The 27,235-nt window shown below is 44.0% G+C and overlaps 1 protein-coding gene across 1 annotated transcript in view; it reads left to right on the plus strand.

The window, feature by feature from the left end:
• The window catches only part of HMGA2 (high mobility group AT-hook 2), a gene marked incomplete at both ends in the record, with an annotated part of 116,190 nt that extends 89,594 nt beyond the window's left edge, over nt 1-26,596 (plus strand). Inside the window, 2 exons of the mRNA XM_080357995.1 lie at nt 5,274-5,306; nt 26,549-26,596. Coding sequence (XP_080214121.1) covers nt 5,274-5,306; nt 26,549-26,596 — 81 coding nt within the window. The remainder of the gene's footprint in view (nt 1-5,273; nt 5,307-26,548) is intronic.
• Nucleotides 26,597-27,235: the final 639 nt, after the last annotated feature.

Raw genomic sequence — 27,235 nt, forward strand, 5'->3', positions numbered from 1 at the left:
AACTCTGATGCTCTCTGCTCTCTTCTGTAAGTAGAATAGAAGTACTCTTTGTCATCAGCTAAAGTTATTGGTGTAGCTCCTGAGATGTTGCAGGGTTTTCCAGCAGCAGTCAGGGGAGGTCAGTTTAATAAGCTAATAAATATTTTTTGAATGACCTGACTTTGTATTTGGTATTAAAAACTCAGAAGAGTGCCAAGTAGGATAGAAAATAAAGAATAAAAGTTCTGCAGATTTTGCCAAAATTCTCCACAGATTACTATTAGCCTCATTTATGAGACTGCACAGAGGACTGTGAAATCTTCTTTGAACTCTAAGGGCCAGATGGTTTTGCTGTTAGATCCTAATGACCCACAGCAGTGTGCGTACACAGACACCACAGTTGCCAGTTGACTGCAAACATGCGACAGAGGCAGGAGAATTCATGACCTGTGCTTCCAAAACACAAGCCAGTCCTGCTTGCATGGAGAGGGCACCCCCCTCACTACTGACGGGGTAAAAAAGCATTTCTGCTGCCCCCTCGAAGGGAAGGTCGTTTCTAAAGCAATCCATGAGCAAACCTGGGCCAGAGGAGTGAACGGCAGGCACACGATCCCATGCAGTCTGGGGCAGATTCCAGCCGATGTGGTGAAGCTGAAAGGAGGTTTTGCCCAGAGGCGAGGTCTCTCTCGCTGGCTGCGTGGGCCCCCGGTCCCAGCATCCTATCCCTCCATGCTGGACTCAAACCAGTTAAAGCTGTAGGGCAGAACATTAGTTACCCTGCTGTCATATGGAACTGCTTGGAAGACATGATTTATTTTGGATTATATTGGTTTCAACTGGTATAACGTGAACTTCCTAATTTTTTTAGGATATGTAGACCAAAAAAAAAAACTAAATATGGTTTTACTCATCTTTTAATTTAGAACTACAAGTGTTTGGGTGACCTATGAAATTATTTTAATGATCTCCGCACAACGCTGAGCTGTCAGCACTATAAATGTCATCCTAACTGGGTGTTAGTTTCCATCATGGTCCTTTAGTCTCACCAGCAGAGCTACCTCCCTGCGAATGTCTTGTCTGTGTCAAGCTGTGGGAATAGAAGGGAGAGTCACTGTTGGCAAGGAGCATCCATCACACATCTTCATAATAGTGAATTTGAAGAAGAAGACGTGCACAGAACATCTAGGAGCACTGTGGGTGTGCACCTTGTCCCTGGAGCTTCAGGCACAGCAGTCGGGATGATTTCCATTCAAACCAGTGCTTTTCTCTCTGATTGTTAAAAATGTGTTCCAGCATTGTTCACACTAGTTGACATAGACTTACCCTTATCCTTCCTTATTTTTATAACTCTGTGAAAAGTCACAGGGTAGGAAGGAGCATGCCAGCAAATGAGAAGTGTGACAAATTGAATTTGATACTGCTTTTGACTGCTGGTACAATATGGACTCATCCCATGAGGCTGCTCTTTTTTTTTTTGTTTGTTTTCTCTCATAGAGAAGGCAAAACAATTGTTTGACCAGTGTCTGTATAGGCTATAAAGGTGGATCTAATATATTAGTGAAGAGTAAAGTAACAGAAAATAAGATAAAATTAGGGATGTGGTGACAGAGGAGGAGTGGAAGAAATCTCTTGTAGAAGAGAAACAGTTGGGCTTCAAACATCCAAAGCTTACAGCAAAGATAAAACCACCAGAAACTTTGTGTGCTTTCCTCTTCAGGTGCTTTATTTTTTTCTGTTCAAAGTTAGGAATCTTATCCTGACATTTTAAATTATTATCTTTTGCCTTAGCTCACACACTTAATAGCTTAAAGATGGCAAAATACGTTCTGCTATATTTTGGATTTGTTCATGTATGATAGACATTTAAATGACATGGTCATAGGATTTGTCCAACACTGTCACTTGTTATTTCTGTCTCATACAGATCTAAGAAAGCTACTTAAGGTTGCCTTGTACTTGCATATGATGTAAAAAACTCTGGATTTTGCTTTCAAGTGTGTGGAATTTCAGTTGATACACATTCAGTGTACAATAGCAGTTTTTTAAACTTACGATGAAAATAAATTCTGAAAGTCCTGTGTTGCACAAAGCTCCCCTTATGTGTGATCACTGACAGAAGCGCAAGAGCCTCTGGCAGAGCAGGTCTGCCATCTGACTGTGCACGCTTCTGGCAGGATACGTAATAGTTCAGAGCTCTCTTGTCCTGCCTACAACTTTATTTTGTTCCAAAGCACCTCTTTAAAGTCTCTTGTCCTTCTTTCTTTTTATGCGTCCAGTCTTCTTCATAACCAAGACAGATTATCTTTCTTTCCAGCTAGTTGAACATGCGGTTGCAACACTCTCTTGAATCAGAGGTGTCTCCTTTGAAGCCCTGAAAAGTCTCTTAACTCAGTGAGCACAAAGCTTAGTGCGTCGAGGCATTTGTATCTATAGCATAGCATGTCAAAAAGTTTCCAAAGGCATCACATCCAGAACGGTTAAAGAAATGAAAGAGAGTGCTTGGGAGGTTTCTCGTTATTCCTGTACACCTCAGTTCTTCTGTTCTAGGGTGACCTAAGTGAGCGGACACTGTGATCCTCGCAGGACTGGATCTTACTGGATCTATCCAGCCCACATTTGTCCAAAGGCTCTGCCAGCCAGCCAGGCTGAAGCAGGAAAAGTAAAGCCCTGAAAACCAGGGCTTGCAGTGATTGAGCCACCACGAGCTGGAGCTCTCAGCGTGGCACGGCTCTGGCATGTCAGCAGTGTGTGCCGTTAACACCGGCCAAGGGACTGAACCTGGCTTTGGACCTTTATAGCTGTGCTTCTTCCACTGAAGGGAGAAAGCATAACACACACGGAGTTCCCGATCCCAAATCCAGTGGAAAGCTGGCTGGCAGTAAGCAAGCGCTGCCAGGGAGCTCTCGACATGAAGCACTACGATAGCAAAGGTCTTGAATGACTAAGATTCTTGAACGCCTTGGTCAGTATATCAGAGACAGTTTCCAACTGGGCAAAGTACAATATTTTCCCTCTGCTTTTTATGAATGGCTGGATAAGATTGTGCTGGAGTCAGAGTCCCCTGTGAAATCCATTCATAAAAATAACAACAAAACAAACCAAACGCATACAAAAAACTTTCTAGGTCCAGTCCGGAGCCACTGGGTGCCAGAGGCTGGGAAAACATGCTGGCAGCTCGAGCCCAGCTATCACTGAAGGCATTCAAGGGGCTTTTTGGTGGTCTGAAAAGTATGAAGTGCTGTGTAGAAGGGCAGCTGGTAGAATTACTGTGACACATACTGGGCAGAAAGCCAGAGCTGGCCTTGTTTCAGACATTGTCTTTCCTCTCATTGAAGTGTCAGGACCTAATTCATGGAAAATTTGGTGAGTTGGCAGCTCTTTCAGAAGATTTCATTGAGCTACAGTGTGTGAGAGTCACATGAATGCAGAGTGCGCAGCCAAAAATATATGGGGATTTCTGAGCAGGAGAAAACAGTCAGCCTCTAAGAATGTCTGCGGATTTCATGTGGTTTGGGAATAAACATGTGTACAGGTGTAATCAGCAGGCAAAAAAAGAAAATAAAGTGGAAAAGCACTAGTGGCAGATCACTGAAGAGCTCAATGAGTTCTGTACTTATGAGGGATTCCTTTGAAACAAGTCATTCCTTTGTCCAAGGGCAGCAAAGGCTTGCAGTCCACCTGGAGAAGGCATCAGTAAAATGTGTGCCTTGGTAACAGCTTCTCCATTGCAAGGGAATTTATTACAAAAGGGTCCACCCTGAAGTTAAAGACGGACCCAGTCATCACATCGGGTTTTTTTCTCATATTTATTTGAGAGCGGGACTTGGAGCCTGAGGCACAAATACAAAAATATAACAGCAATAGGATTTGGCTGAATTAGAAAAAGACTGCAAATAAACAAAGCATCTCTTGTTAAAATGGGATGCTTGTGGTGGGCAGTCTGAATTGAATCAGTTACGTTTAATTTACATTTTCATTGATCCTTCCCACTGAAATATTGCTCTGAAAGGCCAGTTACACTAAAATGTTTATTCAGAAATATGCCAGTTATTTCCTACTACACTGTCATGAAAATGAGTTTTTTGGCCATGCAGAGGGACAGAGTGTTGGCTTCTGCCCAAGAGAGGCACTAAAATCACGGCTGGGATTAGGAACAGGCAGGAAGGAAGGGGAGGAAGAAAATCATTGGGTGCAATTCATATACTTCGAAAACAGAGAGTCCTGGGGGGTGGGCGAAGGCAGCAGCTTTGCCCCACTGAAGTGAGAAAAGCCCCTTTGTGTTCTCAGTGTCAGGATTTCATCCTTTATCTGTGGTCTGATTGTTCCATGCTGCTCGTAGAACCCACAAGGGTCCTCACATAATCTGGGCAGTGGTGATGTATTTTAAGTGCTCCTGTATTAATTCCTTAATCGGTACTCCTCTTCCTCCCCAAGCTGGGAATGAAGGGTGCTGGCATGTTGGTGGGCCTCCTGACTCATGTGGGGACTATGTTTCTCATTCCTGGGTGGAAGCAGCCAGACTTGCTGAGGAGTCTGTGATGGTGCCATCACGTCCTGCATGGGCAGATAGACACAACCTTCAGCTCTCCCTGCCCACACACCCAACCTGCCCGATGATGGGCATCACCAAAATTATGTCAACAGGCTCACGAGGGTCAGCACAGCATCACCTTCATGCAGCTGGAGATGTCAAATCAGAGCTTCCGAGAGCTGGAGCCGCTGCCCATCCCAGCCTCCTGGCTTTGGCAGGGATGACTTTGGTTTAGTGGGAATCCCTGGCTCAGGGATGGGGTTATGTGTCCCTCACCTCCCTGCCCAAGCTGTGCTCCTGCTCATGGCCAGCAGAGACAGCCTCCCCACAGCAGGACACTCCACTCACAGCTGGAAAAGTGTGGTAAGACAGTGAACAGCATCAGTGGAGACAATAAAATCTGGTTATACAATTAGGCCTCTCACAGTCTGATAAGTAATGCAGCAAAGTAAATCTAGCAGTACCATAGAAGAGCTGAAAGATGTAACATGCTAAATAAGATTTAACCTTGGTTTTAATTATACAAACTTAACTTACTCCTCTGCAGCAACAGTAATCTGAACTGCTTCAGATCAAGGTCACAGATAGGTGTAGCAGAGGCTGAGTGTGAGAGCCGGGTATGTTCATCACTCCATTTCTGAATTGTGGGCTTTGTCTGTGTTTTGTTTCTATTGCTGAAAACATTTTTCCTAGCATCTGTGAAATCACAGTCAGGTGACCTCAGTGAATTTTGTTTCTCACTGTGCTTTGTTTTACTTTTCAGCCTCAACAGGTGGTTCAAAAGAAGCCTGCTCAGGTAAGAAAAGCTAATTTAAATTCTTTAGGCTATTTTAAGTGAAATCATTCTTTGGTATTTAAACTGGTCTCCTTTATTGTAAAGAATGAAGGGAAATACATCAATCATACAAGCTGGGGGACAGTTCATTTGGTGGCCCTTGGGAAGGAGAGGAGGAAGCAGTGGAGGGTGCTTGCTCAGAAATGTCCTCTTTCTGCTGCAGCCACCTTGGGATGATAATGCATGTACAGACACACACACAAGTGATGCATGACGAGTCTGGCATGTGAGAGGTATCTCAGTATGTCCTGAACGTCGGTAATGGGGGAACTGCTTATGCCAAGGAGGGGGCACAGGTATAAAATTTTTCTCCTCGAAGGTCTAAAAGAATCTCTAAATCCACTAAATAAAATAGGCTGAACTTGGTCACTAGATGGGATCCATCATAAAGACTAGCAAATTTGAACTTTTTCTGTTGGATGTTATTATTCTTCTTTAACACCTTGGACAAAGTGCAAGCCACAAGGTGACATGAAACAGGTCAAACACTGCATTTACAATCACCTCCATTTTCTTTCCCCAGCCTGCCCGGTATTAAAAAACCTCAAAGCCAAACTCTGTCATTTTGTTACATGCGCACATGCAGAGAAAAAAGACTGTGGGCATGAGATGGATTGGGCTGTGCTGTGGTACCACCATGAATATGAATGACTGCTGAGTCAAGAGCATAAAGGGTCCATTGCTTTTCTGGAAAGAGGTCTGCTTTCAGAAGGGAATAATACTTTGTTTTTCCACCTTATGGTTTTAATACATTATTGTACAGTGTACAATATTGTAATATCTACTGTAATCTGAATTAGGAGCTGTTACATAAGAAACAGAAAGCATCCTGGCTGTGAGTTAAAGGGATGAAATGATGTAACTCTCCAAAGCATGTGCAGGAATCAGGTTTCTACACAAGAAATCGATGTACTCACAGCAATGATGGATCTATGGCACTGGCAATAATTTTAATGTCTCCGAATGGTGGAGATAACATACAGGATGAATGTAGTAGTATTTTCAAGTGAGGTAAGTTTTTCAAAGAGAGGTAATGTCTTTTGTTAGGCCAGCTTATGCAAGAAACGCATCAGTCCCCAAAGACTCACCATCTGACTACACCACACATTTCAAAGCATACCAAGTTGTTCTAATAAAAGGTGTTTCCTCTCCCTGGTCTCACTTATATCCTTCAACTCTTATGGCCACGATCAGGCTATTCCTACTACAACATGGTAGTAAATCTGCCAGTGGGCACAAAGCCAGCCATCTCCTCCGTGGCACCTGAGAGACAGGGAGGCTTAAGCCCTGCTGTACAAAGGAGGCCAAATCCAGGAGGCAGAGGCTCCTGGGAGGCTGTTTGCGTTGTGGTTTCCTCTGGTACGTAGCAGAGCTCGTATCCGCTATGGTCAGCAGAATAAAAGGGTCTAGAGCTGGTGGCTTTGCCACAGCTTAGCCTGGCAGAAGCCATCGCTGCTGATGGCATGTGTCACGCTACTGGCTCTCCGATCTCCCTGGGCGCTTAATCCTGCAAGGATTTTGTTTGAACGGTAACTGAGCGCAAGCCCCGGTGCAAGAGAGGGAAAAATGGCTGGGGCTGAGGCTAGGCTGGGGTGTAGGAGGACAAATAGGTGACCTGGGACTCCATCTTTTAGTAGCAGAACAAAATAACGACAGGTTTAATTGATGGTGAAGGGATGCAGGCATTTGAATCGGAGCACCAGGGTTCCCTGTATGGATGTTTGCGTCCCTTCTTTCCCAAAGTGGTGACTGTGGTGGGGATGCCATAGGGTGTTTCAGCCAGCTAGATGCAGCCACTGCTGCACGATGCCTTGGCAGCATCTCTATGGTCAGAGATACAACAAGAGAGAAAGAGAGAGAGAAGAGGAGGCCCTTTGGCATTCCCGGTAGTAATGGAAATGTTTGTACAGAAAACAAGGAGGCACTGGAGAATGCATGAAAGGAGCAAGAGGGCTTTTTAGAAATCCCCAGTCATCACAACACAAGTACTGAAATTACACTTTTTAAATAATTTGTGTGCCATGTCTTCACTCAGAGAGTATTTCTTTTGTTTTAAACCTTGGCCTGAGGGATGTTCAGTGAAATCATTGACTTGTCTTTAACCCTTACTGGTTTTAACAGACCCTGCTTCCATGGTTATGCTAGCACAACATTGTGGTTTTGCTGAGTGTGTGTGCATGGCAGAAAACAAAAATGATCACTGTGAGCAAGGGCTCATGATAGTGTCTTGTTGGGACTGAAAGATGATGGAGGTAAAAGGGTGTAATTCCTGGGATGATCAGGAGCTTCATGCTGCTGGGTTTCACTTAAGTCTGGTTGCCTTTCTCTGTTTTCTTTTTACGCTACTGAATTTCCCTTTAAAGGAGGGAGGTTCAGACTCAGAATTAACAACAAGAGCATGAGCTCATGCAGGCTTCCTAATCTCAGCTGTCTAAGGAAATAGTGATAAATTATATAAACATGGGGACTACATGGAAGTTCATGGAGGATAATGTAAATCTTACACTATATTCAGAGGAATCTCTTCCTTTTCCATCTGTTTCCTTCAAAATATCCTCCCAGATGGCTTTACCATGTGGCAGTCTGGATTAAGTTAGAAATGTATCCTTTCTTCATCAGTGGGGACTGTGAGAGGTTACAGTCGAGAACTGCTGTGTAATGGTGAGCGTGTTACCCCAAGCCTGCCTCGGAAAAAGTGGCAGAAACTGAGTGCCGTGCCTTGAATTTTAGTGTATTCTCCAAGATTTCTATGAGCGTCGGTTTACATCACAGTTACTCCTGTTACTGTCGCTAGTACCTAAGCCCCTTGGGTTTTTGTCCTTTTTAAAGATATGGAAAACAGCAAGACCAGATAAAATTCTCGTTTTATGAATAACAGCTCTATTACCACACTGTTTCCCAGATTTTAAGCATTGTGCAGGGCTCCGCCATGCTCTAAATCTCTTTATGAATACCTGCTATCCAGTTTAGGGCCATACCTATAGAAACTTCTGCAATATCTTCAAACATCCTCAGAGCTCTGAAAATTTACCATCGTACAGACAGTAAAAGCAGCAGTAAAACCCACAGGAAATCTGCACTCCCGTATCATTAATACAAACCTTTAAATCCTGTGGTCTGTACACATCTTTGTGATGATCAGTGACACATAGTCTCACACTTCTCTGGGGAAATGAGGAAAAGATAGTGAGCCTAACTGCGTGACATTGGCAAGTTTAACACTTTCACATAAATATGTGCCTAAACCTCAAAACCAAGACACCTTTGAAAACTGCTCTGTCTCCTAAGAATGGACAGCCAGATCTTACAAGCATGATGTAGTAATATTCTTACCAAGGTGTGCAAATAAGCAGTCCAAATAGAAGTAGAAATTTCTCAGTTTCCTCATTTTTAAGCTATTTGTAGCAGCTGTAGCCTCAGCCATATGGGGGAGTTACACTCTTAAGTAATACAAAGGAAATAGATATTTTTAGGAAAACATCAAGAAAGCCATCAAAGTTTTCTGGAAACAGGACATGTTTTATTTTTATCATTTCTGGAGAGAATAAATACTGTGAGTGTAGAACAGCCCTTTGAAAATCTTATAATCTCTTTGGGAGGTCTATTAAAATCTCAAATACTTGAGAATCCTTTGTATGTGAGTCTGAAAGACAGCATATCAGTCAGAAAGGCAGTGATCAGTCAGAAAAGTACGCATAAAGTATACACAGAAAAGTGTACACAAAGAAGTGTACCAAAAAAGTACACAAAGCACACATAAAGTGTACTTTTCTACCTAATGCCCAATGTTACATGCTTTTAAAACAACATCCCAAAAAAAAAGTCAAATCTCAGCAGGAATAAAAGGTAGTTTTATTTTGGGTAGGAAAGAAAATGCAGGTTCACTGTATTTTTTCCTGTTACTCATTTCTCAGTCTTGCTATCAATAAAGTTATGCAAATTAATTAGTCGTAACATATATACAGCTCACACCCTCGAGTTATATGCGTTCCTCAGCTGCATCCGTTACATGTGCCTCCTCAATGCAGGACACAGTAAATGCTAAAAGCATCAGACAGTCTTTGCAGCCCAGGAGCTACATCTGTGATTCACACACTCATACGCAGCCCCAGAGCAGGAGAGTTGGTGAGCAGAGCTGAGCCTGGGACTTGTGGTGGTGGTGTGACCGTTCCGACACCCTGGGACACCCTGGCTGGTGGGTGCATGTGCTACGTCACCTCTCTGTGATGTGCAACAAATCTGCACTTCCACAAGCTTCAGGCATCCTGTGTACATGCTAGCCACCACATGTGGATTCATTTTTTTTCCCTTCTGGGAAATCCTGGAGATAAATGTGGTAGAAATACTCCAGAGATCCACTATAGCAGGTTGAAGAGAAGCTCCCAGTGTCACAAACAGGATGGGAGACCCTTCGCACCCAAGCAGGCACATGTACACGTGGAGAGAGCATGTGCCACTGTTCTAGCCCACCCTGTGTCCTGCTGAGCTGAGAATATTGCGGCCTTACTCAACTGAGAACTGAAAACCTCCACCTTTGGGGTTGACCTGGTGCCCCAGGGTTTCATTGCTCTTCCCACTTCCTCCAGCAAGCTGTGTCATGCACTTTTTCTGTATTTACTGATATGGAGATTTAAAAGGCTGAGGGAGCTGGGTCTCTTTATCTTGGAGGAGACAGAGGAGTGACCTCATTAATATTTATAGATATGTAAAGGGTGAGTGTCACAAGGATGAAGCCAGGCTCTTCTCGGTGACAACCAATGATAAGACAAGGGGCAATGCGTGCAAACTGGAACACAGGAGGTTCCACTTAAATATGAGAAGAAACTTCTTGACGATGAGGGTGACAGAGCACTGGAACAGGCTGCCCAGGGAGGTTGTGGAGTCCCCTTCTCTGGAGACGTTCTTGTGTAACCTCACCTAGGTGTTCCTGCTCTGGCAGGGGGATTGGACTGGATGATCTTTCAAGGTCCCTTCCAATCCCAAACATTCTGTGACTCTGTGAAAGTTGTCAGTTCCCATAGGAGTAAAACTTTATTTTCCAGTGATATGTGGAATTTTATACTTCAGCATAGGGCAAGTCTGTGTGTGTTATATACCCCACTCCAGAACATCTTTTGAAAGGCTGAGTTAGCTTTTTTTTTAATTTCTTTAAAGCGAATACTGAAAGTTTTCCCAAAAAGAGCAGTAGAGGACATCTTCTATATGCGCTGGAGGCTCTTTGTACCATGTGAACACGTGCCGATCAAGTGCATATAACAGCTCCATGCGCCCAGACCAGCTGCACCTCCCCATGTGGAGCTGCTCAAAGCTTTCCCAGTGGGGCTGAGCCATAGACCTGCTGTGGGGCCTTCGAGTTCGGTGCCCTGCCTCCCACCACCACCAGACAGGGGGACAATGCTTGTTGGAATTTGTCAGAGGTTTTGCATAAATAGTGTCATGATGAAATAACCTGTTTTTATTAACCTTTTTCCCCATAGAGTGTTCTTGGAATTTTTGCTTTTCCAAAACTTCACAATATTATGATCACTTAGGGACTGAGTTTTTTAAATCCAGTTAGGGTTTGATTTTGGTTTTGAACACATTTGCTTTGCAAAATCCTTTCAAATTTTGCTCTGCAAACATTTTTTTTCTGATTCAAAAACATCATTTTAACAAATGCATAAAAATGTCATGGGAAGTCTAATGAAAAATGGCTTCAATTTGAAAATTACATTTCATTGTTACCAGCTCTGCCTTTTATATTTCAAACAACATGTAAGGATTGCTTGGTGTAAAATGAAAAAGAACAGAATCATAATAAATTCATGGACTAGAGCCAGAATCATTAAGCAATCAATGGGTGCCTGTACTCCAGGAATAGACCTACCATTGCTCTGGGAGAGATTTGAATTTGATTTTAAGGAAATCAGGAGAGTCTCTTGCTTTCCTTATGGATGCAGTAGATGGAGTCTTGTGGAGGATGCTGGGCTTTACATCCTTGCCTTCTTTCTTCTGCCAAGGCAAGATGTTGACAGCTGCATTATATGGTTTCCAAAGGAGGACATATTCAGTCTTCTTTTATAGTTGGTTTATTGTGACAGGGAGATGGAATAGTTTGTGTGATGACAGAAAAAAAAAAAAGCACAGTTTTTTGAAATAAAAACAAAAAAGGGGAGGAAAAACATAGAAGTTGCAATGACCAGTTCTATGAAGAGATGAAGCACTAACCTGTGCTGTGAGTGAGGGCTGGTAGAGGAAATCAGGTATTTCTGACAGCAAATATTTTGTTACTTATATGACACAATTTCTGAATAGATTCTGAATAACATAATTCAATGATGCTGCACCTAAATACCAAAATCAGTGAAAGATTCAGTTTTCCAAGGTTTTAATTTTTTATTATTGTCATTTATTACATAGCTATGATAGAGTAACATTTTTCAGATGGCTGCTTTCAGAAATGTGGGTGTAAAAAATGAAACAAATAAATAGAGACCAGAAGGAAGGGAAGAAAAGGGAAAAAACTATCCTCAAGACAGGAGTATATTCAGATATTCAGTCACTTTTAAAGAATCATAAATCAGAAATACATACAGTGATCTGAAGATGTAGGTTGCTGCTCTGGGGGGCAATGTTTTTTTTATATTTTGTAGTTTCTCTTGTTGATGGTGGTAGGTACATGCTGGCCTCTCAGTGCTGGGGTGGCAAACACTTTGCTAGCCTGTACAGTCCCACACACTGCACACTGGGACCACAGAATCGTCTACCACAAATCAATTATTTTATAAAAATTGCTTTTGCTCACAGCTCATTCAAGTAGTTTCTTCAACTGAACCCTTCCTGCCAGTAATGAAAATATAGAAAGAGCTCACCCAACATTTCCACCATTTCGTGGAGAACTCAAAGGAAACAGACACATTTTTTACAAAGGTAGTTAACATTCAAGTGTGCATCATAAACCACTGCTACACTTCAGATATGCAAATAAGCTCTGTAATCCAGCACTAAATCTTTTTATATACCCAGAGATACACAAGCAGCCCCATTTCCCTGCAGGCAGTGTTTGGGTGTTCAGAGAGAAGCACAAGCTGCCCAGGTCCCAGAAAAGAAACAGGATTTTGAATGGTTCCTTCCGTTAAAGATTTTTTGCCGACTGAATTAAGCATCCCCTTGCTTGGCATACCATTGGCACATGAGGCAGTCTGAGGTGCCTGTCCCCATGTCTCTGCACACTGCCTAAGGAGCAGAGGTCCCCTGATCAGCACTGTGCCAGGTGAGCCTCTTGCCTCCTTCGAATCCATCAGCACTGAGCGCTGCAGTGTGCAAGTCCCATTCTAGGCAAGTCCCCCAGTGGCTTGATTCCCCTTCTACTAAAACCAAAGTGCTGATGCTCCCTTTTTGCCTAAGGGAGTTATGAGAGTGCACACACAGAATCAGAGAATAGTTGGGGTTGGAAGGGACCTCTGGAGATCATCTTGTCCAACCCACCTGCTAAAGCAGGTTCACCTAGAGTAGATTGATAGGAATTTTTCCAGGTGAGTTTTGAGTGTCTCCAGAGCAGGAAACTCCACAACCTCTCTGGGCAGCCTGTTCCAGTGCTCTGGCACCCTCAAAGTAAAGAAGTTTCTCCTCATATTCAGATGGAACCTCCTGTGCTTCAGTCTGTGTCCATTGTCCCTCATCCTGTCATTGAGCACCACTGAAAGGAGTCTGGTCCCATCCGCTTGACACCCACCCTTGAGATATTTATAAACATTTATGAGATCCCCTCTCAGCTTTCTCTTCTCCAGGCCAAACAGACCCAGCTCTCTCAGTCTCTCCTCATAAGAAAGATGCTCCAGACCCATAGTCATCTTTGTAGCTCTCCACTGCTTTCTCTCCAATAATTCCTTGTCCTTCTTAAACTGGAGATCCCAGAACTGGATGCCGTACTCCAGATGCAGCCTTACTAGGGCAGAGAAGAGGGGGAGGAGAACCTCCCTCGACCTGCTGGTCACACTTTTCTTAATGCACCCCAGGACACCATTGGCCTTCTTGTCCACAAGGGCACATTGATTTGGTGTGACTAAAAAGGAATCAGATTTAGCAAGATACTTTTGCTCCATGGCCTGTCAGGGATGGTCTGGGAGCCGGAGAGTCTTGCCTGCTGGAACGTGCCACTTGGAGCTGTTGTGTCCTTGTCAGCCAGTTTCTGAGTCAGTCAAAGAGCAGAAGTGCCATGGCATAGCCTGGCACAGGAGGAACCTTCAGCTCTGAACAGTGACAAGGCAAAAAAGGGCTATTTTGACTGTTCAGAGATGCAACACTTAATTCCCATGAGACAAGCCCTGGAGCAGGAGGCAGCTTTCTGAATGCAGTGCTGGTCACACGTTTTTCAATACAGACATGCTCTCAGGTCACTGCTCTTTCCCTGTGTGCTGCTCAATACCTGTCCCTAAAAGCACGCAGAGACATTGAGGGACTACAGCTGTTGATTCACTCCTTGTGCAGCACTTGGAGCAGGTGCTGCAGTTGGTAGTAGAAGGCTGGAGGCTGAAGGGGTGAGATAAAACATTTCCCTAAGTCAGCAGTGCCCCTCTTTGCCCCCTCCTCGCCTCCTCCCTACTTAGGGAAGAAGTCCAAGGCAGTCTGTGATGGCTGTGGATAGGATGGTTTTGTGTTTGACCCCATGGCTGTGGCCACAGAAGCTCTTTAGGGAGATACTCCATCCAGTTCACAACTTGGCTCCAATTGACATGAACCAAAATCTCGCTAAGCCAGAAGAGAACGGGCTGTGACGTGTGCTGGGGAAACACCTTTGAGGAAGGTGGCTGGGCCGGGAACAGTGTTTAAAAAAATGTCAGTCAAGAGTAAATTAAACAGTGCTACTTTTGCATATACATGCTACGCATTTTGACCAAGATTTCCAAAAGTAACAAGAGTGTCTGTGCTGTGAACACTTGGGTATCTTATTCTAGGCAGTACTTGGCTACCCTCTGAAAATTTGGATTATTTTAAGATGTTTCTAAAATGATATCCACAAAGTTGAAACTACCAGAATGATCAGCCTCTGGACTTAAAGCACCAAAAATAATCAAAACGCTAATAAGGAAAGATGAGGTTTGTCAGAAGGCAGCACAGAAAGAAAGCGCTGTTTGCTGAGAGCTTGGTTACTGAGCTTTTCATAAAAGCTCTACATCTTTCACAGTCAGCATCATTGTTACTCCTCCAAACCCGTCTGAAGTCACTGAAAGATGCCCGATTTCCTGACATAAATGTTATTAATCGATACTCCAGGGCTGTAACCCAGATGATCTGCCTCACTGAAAAGCAGGGGATGTGAACCTTCTATGCAGCCTTTTCTAGAAATTGCTACATCTTTTCTGTGCCAGTTCAGGGCCATAGAAATTCTGTTGCAAATTGTATGTTCAAAATGAGGTATGCTGCAATGGAAGTGGAAAAAGGTAAACATAGTGAAAATCGAAGTTAAGACTGATGAAAATACATTTTTGTATCTGTTAAATAATTTGTGAGGATGGTCAGTTACAGTATTTGCCTACCAGAACTATTAAAGATTTGGCTAGGGAAAAGAGCAATATGCTCAGCCTTTATTAACCGATATACATCTTTAAACATGTTCTGGAAGGAAGTAATAAGAAGCCAATATCGTGTTTTATGCTGGAGTTTCCATGACATCTGGGGAGTTTTATAGGATCCCCTTGTAGTCCGAAATAACAGTCTTGGAATAGAAGAAGCAGCATTTCTCAACTACTCTGTCAGTCACTGTGGAGCATTTGTGGAATTCGGTGAATTTAGTTTCTTGAAATCAGTGCTGCCATGATCCCCTCGGGTGACATCTGGCCCCTCTGGGCAGCTTGTGACACCTGTGCCAAATGCTAAAGCTGGACCCACAAGCATGCCTCCTCCTTTGCAGCTCGCAGAAAACAACTCAGGCAAAGGATTCATTAAAGTCAGCACGAAATAAAATTGTGAGAGACACTTCGGTTGCTCTTTGGATTTTGTGAGCATGGTGCTGCTGTGTTTATAGATAGAGTAAAAAGTTTGGGAGTGTCATAACCTCTTAGTAGACTATGCAGTGAGAATTGTGCCCCTAGGTACTTCATATTGAAGGCTACAGGGGTACATAGGTGGTTTTCAGACATCAGCACGTTGCCAAGCAGTGTATGAAGGATCTAAACCTTTGGGCAGTCCAATGTTTACAAGAATCTTGAATTCATCCTTATAGGACCTAAATAAATAAATGTGCTTTTCTGACACTGAGGAAGGAAAGAAGCCATTCAAAATGACTGCCTGACTTGGACATCATAGCACTCACATCACCATAGCAAACTGCCTCATGGATCCTGTTTCATTGGGATCACAATGCCATAAATGTGAAATTCCTGATGAAGTCTGCTCCAACAGATGGTGAGCATCACCATGATGAAGTTCTGCTGCTGATCCCATTGTAAGGCACTTCTGGAAATGCTAGAATGTTTTCAGAAAATGTTAGCCAAAATCTCCCTTTAGAAGTGACTGTTGCTTAGATTAAAAAGGGATATAATATCATGAATGTACTTGCTTTGCTTCTGCTCTGTCAATTGTAGCCACATTGTTCAGAGCTGATCTCTGATCTCAGGTTTGTGGAGTTATTTGCCACACAACAACCATGGGAAAGAGAGAAATTAAAAAATGAATCACCCACATTCTGCCCGAATTCAGATCTCAGATTTCCCACATCCTGGTATTTAATTTCTCACAGAGTTACCAATGGTTGATCTCACGGCAGGATTAGTGGGAAGAAAAATGAGAGCTCCATTGAAACCAGACTTGAGTCTGAAGGAAGGGACATGTGAGCTCTAGGACCCAGGAGATATCAGATTCAGGGCAGTGAATGGCTTCTACCGTCTCCCTTTCCCTGATTCTCATGCTTATTTTGAGGTAAAATCTGGAAACTGAAATCAGAACAGCAAAGAGACAGCTACAGTATGTTAGGCGGCTTGCCCATCACTTTAATAGTCTCCTGAGAATGGTGTTATAATAATGAGGCATTAACTGTAATTTATATTAGCATTTTTTTATGTTTAGGAAGAGGTGAATAGATTAATATTAAGATATAAATTGCGGTAAATCTGCCTTGCTCCTAAAAAAAAGGTTTTGAACACAATTTCCACCAGGATACCTTTTCTGATTTGATTATAGAATATAGATGTGTTCAACTGGAAAAGAAACTCCCATAAAAGGTTCTGTAATCAAAAGGAAATAATCATTAACTGTTTGCTTGGACAGCCCCACTCCCTTTGAATCAGACTGTCTTGCTTAGAGAAAGAAACAGCTTTGCCCTGTGGTAGCACAGACTGTGGTGCAGCTGGAGCTTGAAAAGTTGGGTTGCTGCTCCATGCTGACGAGGACCGTCCTTTATCACCCTTTCCACGGGACTCTGTGGAGATATTCAATAAGTTGAAAAAATCTTTAAATGCATCGCTCTAAATCCTTTAGGAGTTGAACATATTAAGAAGATAAGAAGAGTATGTCATTAAACCATAACTACCCTTTTTGGATTACCTGGTATTTGTACATTTATTGGCAAGATGGCTTAAATTAGGGATATATTTTTAGCCTGCAGCATTACATAATAAAATAGAAGCAGAATTCTTTGCAGGGGATGGGGGGGCAAATTTATTAAAACCAACACAAACTTCTCTGATTTTGCATTTTCGCCTGCACAAAGAGGTGATCCATGGTTACTCAGTCAGTAAAGTTTGCAAGAAAAGCATTCCCATTACCGTGTTTTGCTCGGGAGTCTTCACCCTGCCTTGTGCTGCAGACCTGCTGTTTAGTCTGAAACTGAAAATTAAACCCAGAACTTCAGCTCTCAAAGTGAAATACTCTGCTTTATTGCCAGCACACAGCCTCACCAGTGTCTGTGTGGCAAGATCTATGATTAAACTCTTCAGACGTTTTTAAAAGCATTTTACAAGTCTGTCAAGCTTTAGTGCTTTTGTTTTGTTTGAGGTTTTTGTTTTCAGAAGAAAATCATTTAGCTGAATTATGCCACAAAGTCTCACATGAAATCTGCTGAACCAGATTGGAGAACCCAGCTCGCTATCTTGCAGAAATATGTTTCTCATTTTGGGGGGTGGGGGACGCTTTTCTGAGCATAACCTGGGGAAGGTAGAGCCCTGTATGTTGAACTCTGTCCTTCAGAAAGAAAAAAACAAACAAACAAACAAAACCGGGGGAGGCTGAGGAAGGGTGACGGCAGTGTGGTGCAGGCAGCAGCATGGCGTGGGCAGGAGCAGGGCATGGGCAGCACCATGGCGCAGGCAGGAGCAGGGCATGGGCAGCACCATGGCGCAGGCAGGAGCATGGTGGGGCTGTACAGGCCTTTTGGCCTCAGGGCTGGCGCTCATAAAAATGTCCCTGGTGCAGTTCCATGTGAAAGGCTCTTTTATCCCCCCTTCCCGCAGCCCCTCTCCAGCGGGTGCGCGGGCCTGGGCCCGGCGGCTGCCGCTCGTCCTTCCCGCATGGCTGGGCCCTAATGAGGTGTGTGCGGCTCTTGGCTGCAGGTTTTCAATCTCTTTCTTATTACTTCAAAGCTGCTGCTCCGAGGTTCAGACAAGTTTGATCACTTGGCAAAATCTCTCAGCTGGGATTCAAAGGGGAAGACACTTTCTTTTATTAGTTATCATTACAGATAGATAGCTGTTCCCAAACCGCAGTTGCCAGTGGCTCTGTTGACCGAGACAAAATGCTTTTTTAAGTGATAAAGGATCGGAGGTGAATAACTTCTGGCAGTTCCTTCCTGTCTGTAACAAGCAGTCATTTTTAGGGGGTGGAAAAAAAGGAGAATAGAAATCTAACAGGCCTTACTTTATTCTCCTTTTCATGTCCTAAAATAGTGGGGCATCAAAAGGTAAACGGAGTGGGTTTGACTTTTGTTTCAAAGCCTGTCCTAGCATTCCATTCCCTACTCCATTCTGGGACAACTTCACCGTAGTTCTTCCTCTGTCGCCCAACATAAAATACGCACAGGAATCAGTGCTGTTCTGAGTACCACAGGGCTCAGGAGGAAGCCACACTCCCTCAGGTTCACCTGTGTGGGCTCCAGTGTCCTTTTGGGCTTTGGCGTCTCCATTGCCACAAGAAAACAGAGCTAATGCAGTGACCCGCAGCGTTTCAGTGGACCCTACAAGCCTAAGGATTTTTTAAGACTGGAATCCACCTTTTTTTGCTTTTTTGTCTAATTATGGACGTACATGGTAGCAATTAGAGACTATTATCAGAGCCTCTGCTCCGAATTTTGGCTCTGGAGTGTGGTGTGCTGTGTGAATGCAGAGCAGTTTACCACTCCTCTGGTTTACAGCCTCCACAAGAGGTTTGTAAGAGCAGCTTCTCAAAGTTGGGGTTAGTCCAACTCAGTTGTATATGTTTCTAACGGTGCCGCTGCCTTCTTTTCCTTAATATTTTATTTCCTTCCCTTACAACTGTTTACATCTTGTAGGGTTGAAGCTCTCCAAGACAACACACATCTCTGTCAGTGTTAGCATAGCACCTTTGATTGCTTCAAGCACCATTTTCACTTTAGGTCTGTGCTTTGCAGACTTTAAATGGTGCTTCCTGCAAAATTATTCTGACTGGTACTGAGATTTTGCTGGAAATTTTCACTCCCCTTTTAATCACATGGGGAACAGATTTTTTCAAAGTGTTTTGACCTGCTTAGGTCAAAAAGGCACTTGCTGTACTCAGATGCCAAAACACGTTTAAGAAATCTGGCCTGACGTAATTTAGACAGCTGAATCTCAGTTTCAAAAGGCTTCAGCAGCACAGGCTTCAGTGCTGAGCGACCTGCTGCTTTGCAGAAACCTCATTGCTGAGTTAACTTCAGGGCTGCTCTAAAATCCATGGCAAAGTTGGGCACCTGGAGCTGAGGTTCATTCAAGCTTTCATCTGTAGGAAATGTTTAGAGGCAGAGCCTAAGGCAGGTACTTTTCAGGGTATCTAAATGTAGGCCAGCCTCATTCCTCTCTCTGGAAGTTCTCCGTGTGAGCCCTCCTAGATTTAAAAATCCTGTGTCAGATAAGCCCTTTTTCTCAAAGTAACCGGAGAGACTCATCCATTATCACTCCATTACATCAAACAGATCTCCTCCTAGGAGATAAGCTAGGAGATAGAGAAATGTTTTTCTATCTCCCTTAATCTAACAGGAAGAAGAAGCTTGAAGCTATGTTTAAAGCAGGCTGTTCTAACTTAAAGACAAAGGTCCTGACCCATCCTCTCCTGAGGGGATCCTCCTAAGCACTGTCCTGGTCCCCTCCAGTTATCTGAACCTGTTACTCAAGAACTAAAACTTGGCCAAGCCTTGTGAGACACTTCCTCCAGCAGAAGAAGGGGATATGTAGGAGTGGTTACAGAATCACAGAATGGTTGGGGTTGGAAGGGACCTCTGGAGATCATCTAGTCCAACCCACCTGCTAAAGCAAGTTCACCTAGAGCAGATTGCACAGGTTCCTGGCTGTGGAAGGATGGTAGTGTAGCTCTCTCTGACCTCAGCTGCTGGTGAGCAAGGCCCAGGCCAACAACAGCAGCAGAGTTCCAGGGCAGCCCCAGCAACTTCGCTATGGCTGCCCGATCTTGTTCACTTCCTTCGACAGCTAGGGATGCGAATTATCCAGTAATCCCTGTGAGCAGCGTTTTTGCTAGTCAAGCAGTGCTGTTCCAGCAGTGAGAGGACACCCTTCATTTGCTTACTAACTATGCAGCCCAGAAGGCACAGGCTGGTCACCTGCAGGACAGCATCAGTGTTTTGCTTTATTCTTTCTGCTCCCTTTCCATCCCTCACAAAATATTCTTGCTGTTGGTTGTGTATTGCCTTTCTGAGTGTGGAAACTTTGAGGACATCTCCAAGTCAAAATGATCTTTGAGACTTGCCAGCCATTAGACTGCTCTCAAGAGCATTAGTTATCTCTGCACGTGCCCACCAGCATGCACTTGGGCATTGGGAAAGTTAAGTAACAGGTCAACAAGAGTGCTTGCGGATATCGAAATATTGGACTCACACTATGGCCAAGTCTGTAGTCTTTTGAAGGCCAAGGTCCTTAGGTGACAAGGTGGACCATTAGAGGCTAAGTCCATAGAGACTGAGACATTTAAAGCAAGAATATTGATTTCCACCCCTTAAATCTCAACCCAAACCTGCCCCATCAGCTGCCGCCTCTCTATTTATCGCTCTGTTTAATGTCATTTAAGTATGGAGAGTTTTGCTTCCTTGGGGGTACCTGCCTGCTTACTGCTCCAAGGGCTGTCCCGTGCCTTAGTCACTGACTGTGGAAACAGTGCTGGGAGAGGGCAGGGGGTCTCAGAACTGCTCTGTAGGCAGAGGTTTTAACTGTGCTTGTAACCACCAGGCTAGAGAAGTTGTGCTCCTTCCTACATGCTAGCAGTGACAGTGCACAGAAGTTGCTTGCTGTTTGGCTGGTCAACTCACCTGTATCCAGGCACAGTTTCTGTGTTGAAATAATTTCTTTAGATGGCCTTCTTAAAAACATGCTTTAATCCAGCAGCAAGAAGAGTTGTGTGGTCTTTCTATATGTGCTCATGGTGATCTCTTCTGCCCTAATAAAATTTTTAATTGTGATTTATGAAGTAAATACCTGTGACAATTTGAGCTCTGAATCCAGCTTCTTAAATTAAACTGCCTTACTACTAAGTGACAGATGTCACTGAGCTCGCCAGTGAGCTTTGCAGAGAGTGAAGGAGGTCGAAGCAGGAGATCCCACCCTAATCCTCACCCAGAGCAAGCCTGTTCTGGATGTCTGTCAGTGCTCGAAGAATTTCTAAAGCCGTTTGATGCACTGGCCCGTGGAGCAGTTGTGGGTTGTCACTGTGTCTCAGCTGGGCACAGCCTGGGCCCCTGCATCTGCAATAGGAGACACTGGCTTCAAGGACTCCTCTGAAAATATTAGCTTGCATGCCAGGGGATTTCAGACAAGTTAACAGCAGACAATGGCCCACAGTTTGCAAGTTGCTCTTGTCAGCAGTTCTTTTTGACATATCTATTCAAGCATACCCTCTCGGGCTTAGAAAGCAGCCAGCAAAATCTGTGCCAATAGCTAATACTTTGTTATAAGATAAAAGCTCTGACAAATTCAGAGGCTCCATATGTAGCATTACCGTGATCCTGCAGTTCATCTCACAAAATCGGTTCTAGTTTTTAAAATCTGTGGTTCAGAAATTCATGTGCAGAAAGTGAAAAAAAACAATTGCCAGTGAGTTTCTCAAGGCAAAGACAATTAAACTTGAAGTAGCCATAAAGGAACTTTGCACCAGGGTATTAGAACCAACATTTCTACAAAAATGCCAAATGGTTGCCCTTCTGCAGGTGGAGGGAATACTTCTCTCAAACACCAACAATTGTCTTGTCATCGAGTTTTGTTGTGACCACTTTGTGTGGATGCACCAAAAAAAAGAAATGCAGAGGACATACAACGACCAAACTAAGCTTGTCTCTTCTTGAGGATAACAGGATGCTACTGGCTGCTTGTACTACCAGAAAAATAGCCCTCACCAACCAAATGTGGATCACCAAATGGAGGTCTTGGGAAGGGGTCTTTTGGAACATGAGGTGGCTGTGACCTGAAAAGATACTGTAGTAGCTCCATTCTGGATGATGCCACCCCTGAGCTTTAGGAATGAGGTGCACGTGCTAGTGGTTACCAAGTCCCATGTTCCTACAGTATACACCAGATTGTTTTTCCACAGCAGAGAACCTTCAAAAGCAGAGATGCAGCATCATGGCTCTGGTCAGAGTTAGTGGGTCTGTGCATCTCAGCATTGCTGTTGTATGCCCTTTTAGGTGTCCCAGGGGATCACAGACATCCACACAGAGCAGGTGGGCATGACACAGGAGACCAGCACCCTCTGACCTGGCTGCTGGATGCCAGATGAGATACCCAGGTCATCTAAAACAGACCCAGGCTCCTATCTTCAAGCAACCAGATCCCACCAAGGATGTCATACTTTGAAATCCTGTGTTGGGCAAGCCCAAATAAGAATACTGGCTGCAGATAGCACTTCTAACTGAAGCCCGCTGTCCTGCCTCCTGGTTCTTTTTTGTTGTCTTCACCACTGTTAAATCCAGGCTAACAACAGCAGTGTCAGCCCACTGCAGCGTAGCCATTCTGAGAGCAGATACCTGCTATGAGCCACTGGAAAACGTCTGTCTTTTCTCTCCTGCTGGGACCCACCCCAGCAGCAGTAGGGTGTTGCAGTGAGGGGGCTGCACTGATGGTTCTCAGTCCAGTGTCCGTGTCTGCCAGCTCCTCACCAGTGATATCGCTCAAGAAAAGACCCATTAAAAATTTGTCCACTTAGGAGCTTTGGAGAAAGTTTTCTTGCTGCTTTTTTTAGGGAGAGACAGCAGCTCCCTATCACTCCCAGCTTGGTAGGGCAGTTATAGCAATTAAGAGTGGAAACAGCTCTGAGTGCTGGCATGCAGTTTGTCTTATAAAAACACACTTTGATCTGTAGTAACTCAGAATAAACGTACCGATAGGTGCAACCACCAAGGACAGGTTGTGCCAAGTAAAACTGCTTCAGCAGTGCATCCCTGTGTCAGCCCCTGAGGATGTATGCGGGGCACATGGATGTTCAGGGAGCCACCTGGGATATTGTCTTAGTATCAGGGAGTAAAAGCCTGAGCTGTGCATCTGAGGACTTACCCTGCCCTTCGGGTGCGTGTCCTGTTCACTCTGAGCTCTGCGTGGCTCTGGCTTCCCTGTTAGCTGGGTCCGACCTGATTAGTTTGAAGCTTTCTCAGGTTTCTCTTTGCAGTCTGCCAGCCCAGCCTGTTGTGAGCTTGCTGTGGCAGAAAACAAATAACCAGGGGAGTAGCTGTTCAAGGCAAAACTGGGTCGATGAACATTTACGCTCAATTAACACATGTCACCATTCTGGCTCCACAACTACAGTGAATGCACCTCAAAAGTGAGAACAACCTGAATTAAGGCTGCCGTGTAACCTGAAACCTTTGCTTCTTGGCTGAGCGGTTCCTGTGGTGGTGTTGCTGAATTTATGCTCTGCATGGCTATCCCGCTGTGACTGAGTGACTTGGATTTCTCATGTCTGCTCTAATGACCCTGCTTTCCTTCTTGATTTTTGCCCTTCTCTTCAACTTGAGTGGAAGCACGTCTGGACCTACAAAGTATTTAACTCCAGCCCCAGTTCCTCCATCGGCTTTTGACTCAGGGACTACTCTTATGATACGTGGCTATGCCATTGACCTTGGTGGGTCTGTGAGGACTTGTAAGTGCCTGGAGGATGCCAAGTGATGGTATAGCATCCTTCCCCTGAGGCACCCAATGCCCTGATGTGCCACACAGTGCACTTCAGTGAACCCTCTGTGAACTCAATGAACTCAATGCAGAGCCAGTTTGCAACTTCTAGGGGGTGCACAGTTTTCAAAACAACTGCCTTCCTCCATCTTTTGGGAAGAAGTGCATGTGCGTGCTGTAGAGGCAAAGGATTGAGCATCATGGCTGCATAACCTACTGTTCCTGTGTTGTTCATCTGCATTTCCTCTATCAGAACCTCGACTCGCTTCTTCTGTTGGGTCCATGCACATGTCTGATTTGTATTATCCCTTTGTTTGAACTGTAAGCCCTTCATAGCTGCAGATGTGTCTCCGTGTGTGTCTTCAGAGGCAACTTACGTGATAGGTTGGCTTAAAACCACCTGTAACTGAGCTATCTTAGGCTTTTGCAAGGAATGAACTTAATGCAGGAAAGTTTTCTTTTTGCTGCACAACAATCTGATTCCTTTGCAAGCTTTTATTCATGAAAAAGGTCTTTCCCAAGACTGGTGTGGATTTGAAGTCTGCCAGTCTTAAATGTTTTTTTTATAATTAGTTTAATATTTAAATATTTTTGGATTTTTAGCTTGGTATTTGGTTTCTCATCTTTACAGGTACTACAGGGACACACATTTGCATGTACATATGCAGATGACAAAAACTTATCCTTCATTACATGAACTTATATATATATACACAAAAAGGAAGAGCTTCTCGCTGATTTTCTCGGTCACTGCAGCAAGAGCTACAAGAAAAAAAAGTATTGTGAGTTTCACAGTAAAAATCACTAGAATGGGCAACCCTAATTAAAAAGAAGTATGTCTTTCCACATACTTTGCCTCTCCCCCATCCTGCTTATTCTGTGATAGGGAGCCCGCCTTCATGGAAAATGAGTCCAGCAGGTTTCAGTAGTCTCCTGGCAAGCCAAGCATAAAACAAAGCGAGCTGCCACTCGGCGCCCATGTGTGCACAGCCGTCTTCTGGGAGACGATGACAAGAGGCTCCGGGCTGACCGTGGCGCTCTAAGGAATTCAGCATGTGATCATCATCAAATACCACAACATGGCTACCTGTGTTATGTTAAGGGCACAGAATCCACAGTCATAATTTTTAACTGAAGTACTTGGTTTGGAGGCAAAGCTGGTGTTTGCCACTGTCATCCCGAGTTCTGAATTACCAAGGCTCAAACCAACATATTTTACACTCTTTCCACATGCCCACATCAGCCCTTCGTTAGGTGCCTGTAGATACCATTTTTCTTCTTGACGTTGTAACAGTCGCAGTGCCGTTCTGCAGGGAAGATAAGCACGGAAAATGCATTACACGTTAATGGGATTCGATGGAGTGTGAGCGCAGGTCCCCCAGTGCTGCCAGCGACGGAGTAAAATTCGCTTAATCATTTTGTGAGTTGGGGATCATTTTCCTAGCAGCACTGGAAATGCAGCCCTGCTACAAGTGGACATGAGTTGTTGAGAGGAAGAAATTGTTCATCTACATGATAGATAGTCTTCTGGAATTTAAATATTAATTGAAAATTCAAAGTCAGAGGGCGGCTGACATTTGACTTTGCTCTCCTTCCTCCGTCCATGGCTTTGATCATGCAACATCTTTCTTTGTGCCTGGTGCTCGAGAGAGCACCCCAGGGTCATGGCCTGTTTCCTAGTCAAGAGGTATAAACCTACTGGCTTAAATATCTGAGGCTCAAGCTTTAGCGGGGGGTAGGGGTATGAAGGGAGAGGGGGGAGCATTTGCTTCATGCTTTTCACATTTCCTACATAACCCAAAGCAGACTAAACAAAACCAGTGTGAAATCTCATGGCTTGATGCTGCTATGGTTATATTTTTTAAGCTGTCATCCATTCATTTATAGTTATGTTTATTCCCTGGATTTACAGCTTCTTTTTTTTTTTTTTTTCAGTTTTTTCTTGCGGGGCGGGGAGGGGCAGTGAAACCTTTTGAAAAGGGATTGCAGTGAGCAGTGGCTGATGATTAAAGCCCCGTGTTTTTCCTTGATGCCGCTCCTCCGCAGCAGTGTCACACATGGTAGCATTTAGGAGCCCTTCACAGCTGAGGTGTTTCAAACACTAATGAATGGAAGTTTGGTCGGATAAGGCAGGCAAGCTTGAAGGCATGCTTTGCTGAATGGTGCACTGTAGTGGCCTGGGAAAGGAAGAGAGTTATAAATTGTGTCAGTTAGCTACCCAGACAAAATGAAGCCATGTGGAAAATCAAATCTATTAAAGTATGAAGACTGTTATAAGCTGTTTTAAGCTGGTCATTCTTAAAAGGTCTCAGTTGGCTGAGGGGATAAATTCCTCTTTTTCCTAGATCTTTTTCACGTGCTGTCTCGGGCGATGATGTGCAGCATTTGATAAAAAACAACTTTTCACTGACAGCCCCTTTTATCAGAAATGCTTATTGCCCCCGGTTTACTACCCTCGTCCTGAAAGGCACTGCACATTTGTTAAATAAGCAGTGTAAGAGCATCGTGTTTGGGCAGGCTTGCTGAAGTCGAACGCAACAGCAGCAGTGGGCCAGAGGAGGATGGCTGGTGAGGAGAAGGCTTCCTCGAGCACAAGCTTAACGTTGGGTAGCTGCTCAAAATGCTTTTCATTTTCTAGTGGCCCCTGCCTGCTGGCCATAAGAGGGCTATGACGGAGCATGGTACAAATTACTTTTTTGTGACACCCCTGGGGTAGGAGGGAAGTCCAGCAAACCAAAGCAGGGTGACTGGAGAGCCAGAGACCTTCCCCTCCTCCCCCAGGTGGCTTCTTGAGATGTCACAGCAGCTGTAAAGGTCATTTTGTCAGCTCAGGACTAATTGTCAGCTGCATGAGAGAAGAGTGAGCTGGCAGCAGTTGCCACAGTATTCATTTTTTCTGTTTTTATATTCTAGGAAGAGACTGAAGAAACGTCCTCACAAGAGTCTGCAGAGGAAGACTAGGAGACTGCACCATGCAATTTCTACCTCATCAGCAGTTGGGTCTTTTGAAGGGAGAAGACACTGCCTTGACCACTTATTTTCTATTGCCATGGTCTTTCCACTTTTGCCTGGGGGGAAAAAAAAAAAACACATAACCTTAAAAAGGATCTGACTAATTGTCTTGTTTGTAATCCCTTCACAGTCCCAGGTTTAGTGAAAAACTGCTGTAACACAAAGGGGACACAGATTAACGATGCAACTTTTAATTAGTGTTTTCTTTTTTCTTAACCTACTAATAGTTTGTTTGAGCTGCTAAGTAAGGGTGAATGGGTCAAGAAGAGCTCCGAATCAGGTTTATATCATTCACTGCACTGCATATGAACAAGAAACTTGTAACATAGTCATTATAATGGGCATTGAAATACGAAAGGCTCAGTGTGTAAACGCTGAAGCCTTGCAACACTTCAGCAACCCAATCCCTACTTAGTGAACTCCCTGTTTTAGAACACCAAAGATAAGGGATAGATACTACTCCTTTTTTTTTTTCTGGTAACCTTCTTGTAGACTTGTACTTGACTTTTTTTTTTTTTAAAGATTTACTGTTATTTCAGGAAAAAAATGAAAGCTGATCTTTCACTTCATTCAGCTGGTAATCAGAAG

The sequence above is a fragment of the Nesoenas mayeri genome (genome assembly GCF_963082525.1).
Source record: "Nesoenas mayeri genome assembly, chromosome: 1".
In the NCBI taxonomy this organism is placed as follows: Eukaryota; Metazoa; Chordata; class Aves; order Columbiformes; family Columbidae; genus Nesoenas; species Nesoenas mayeri.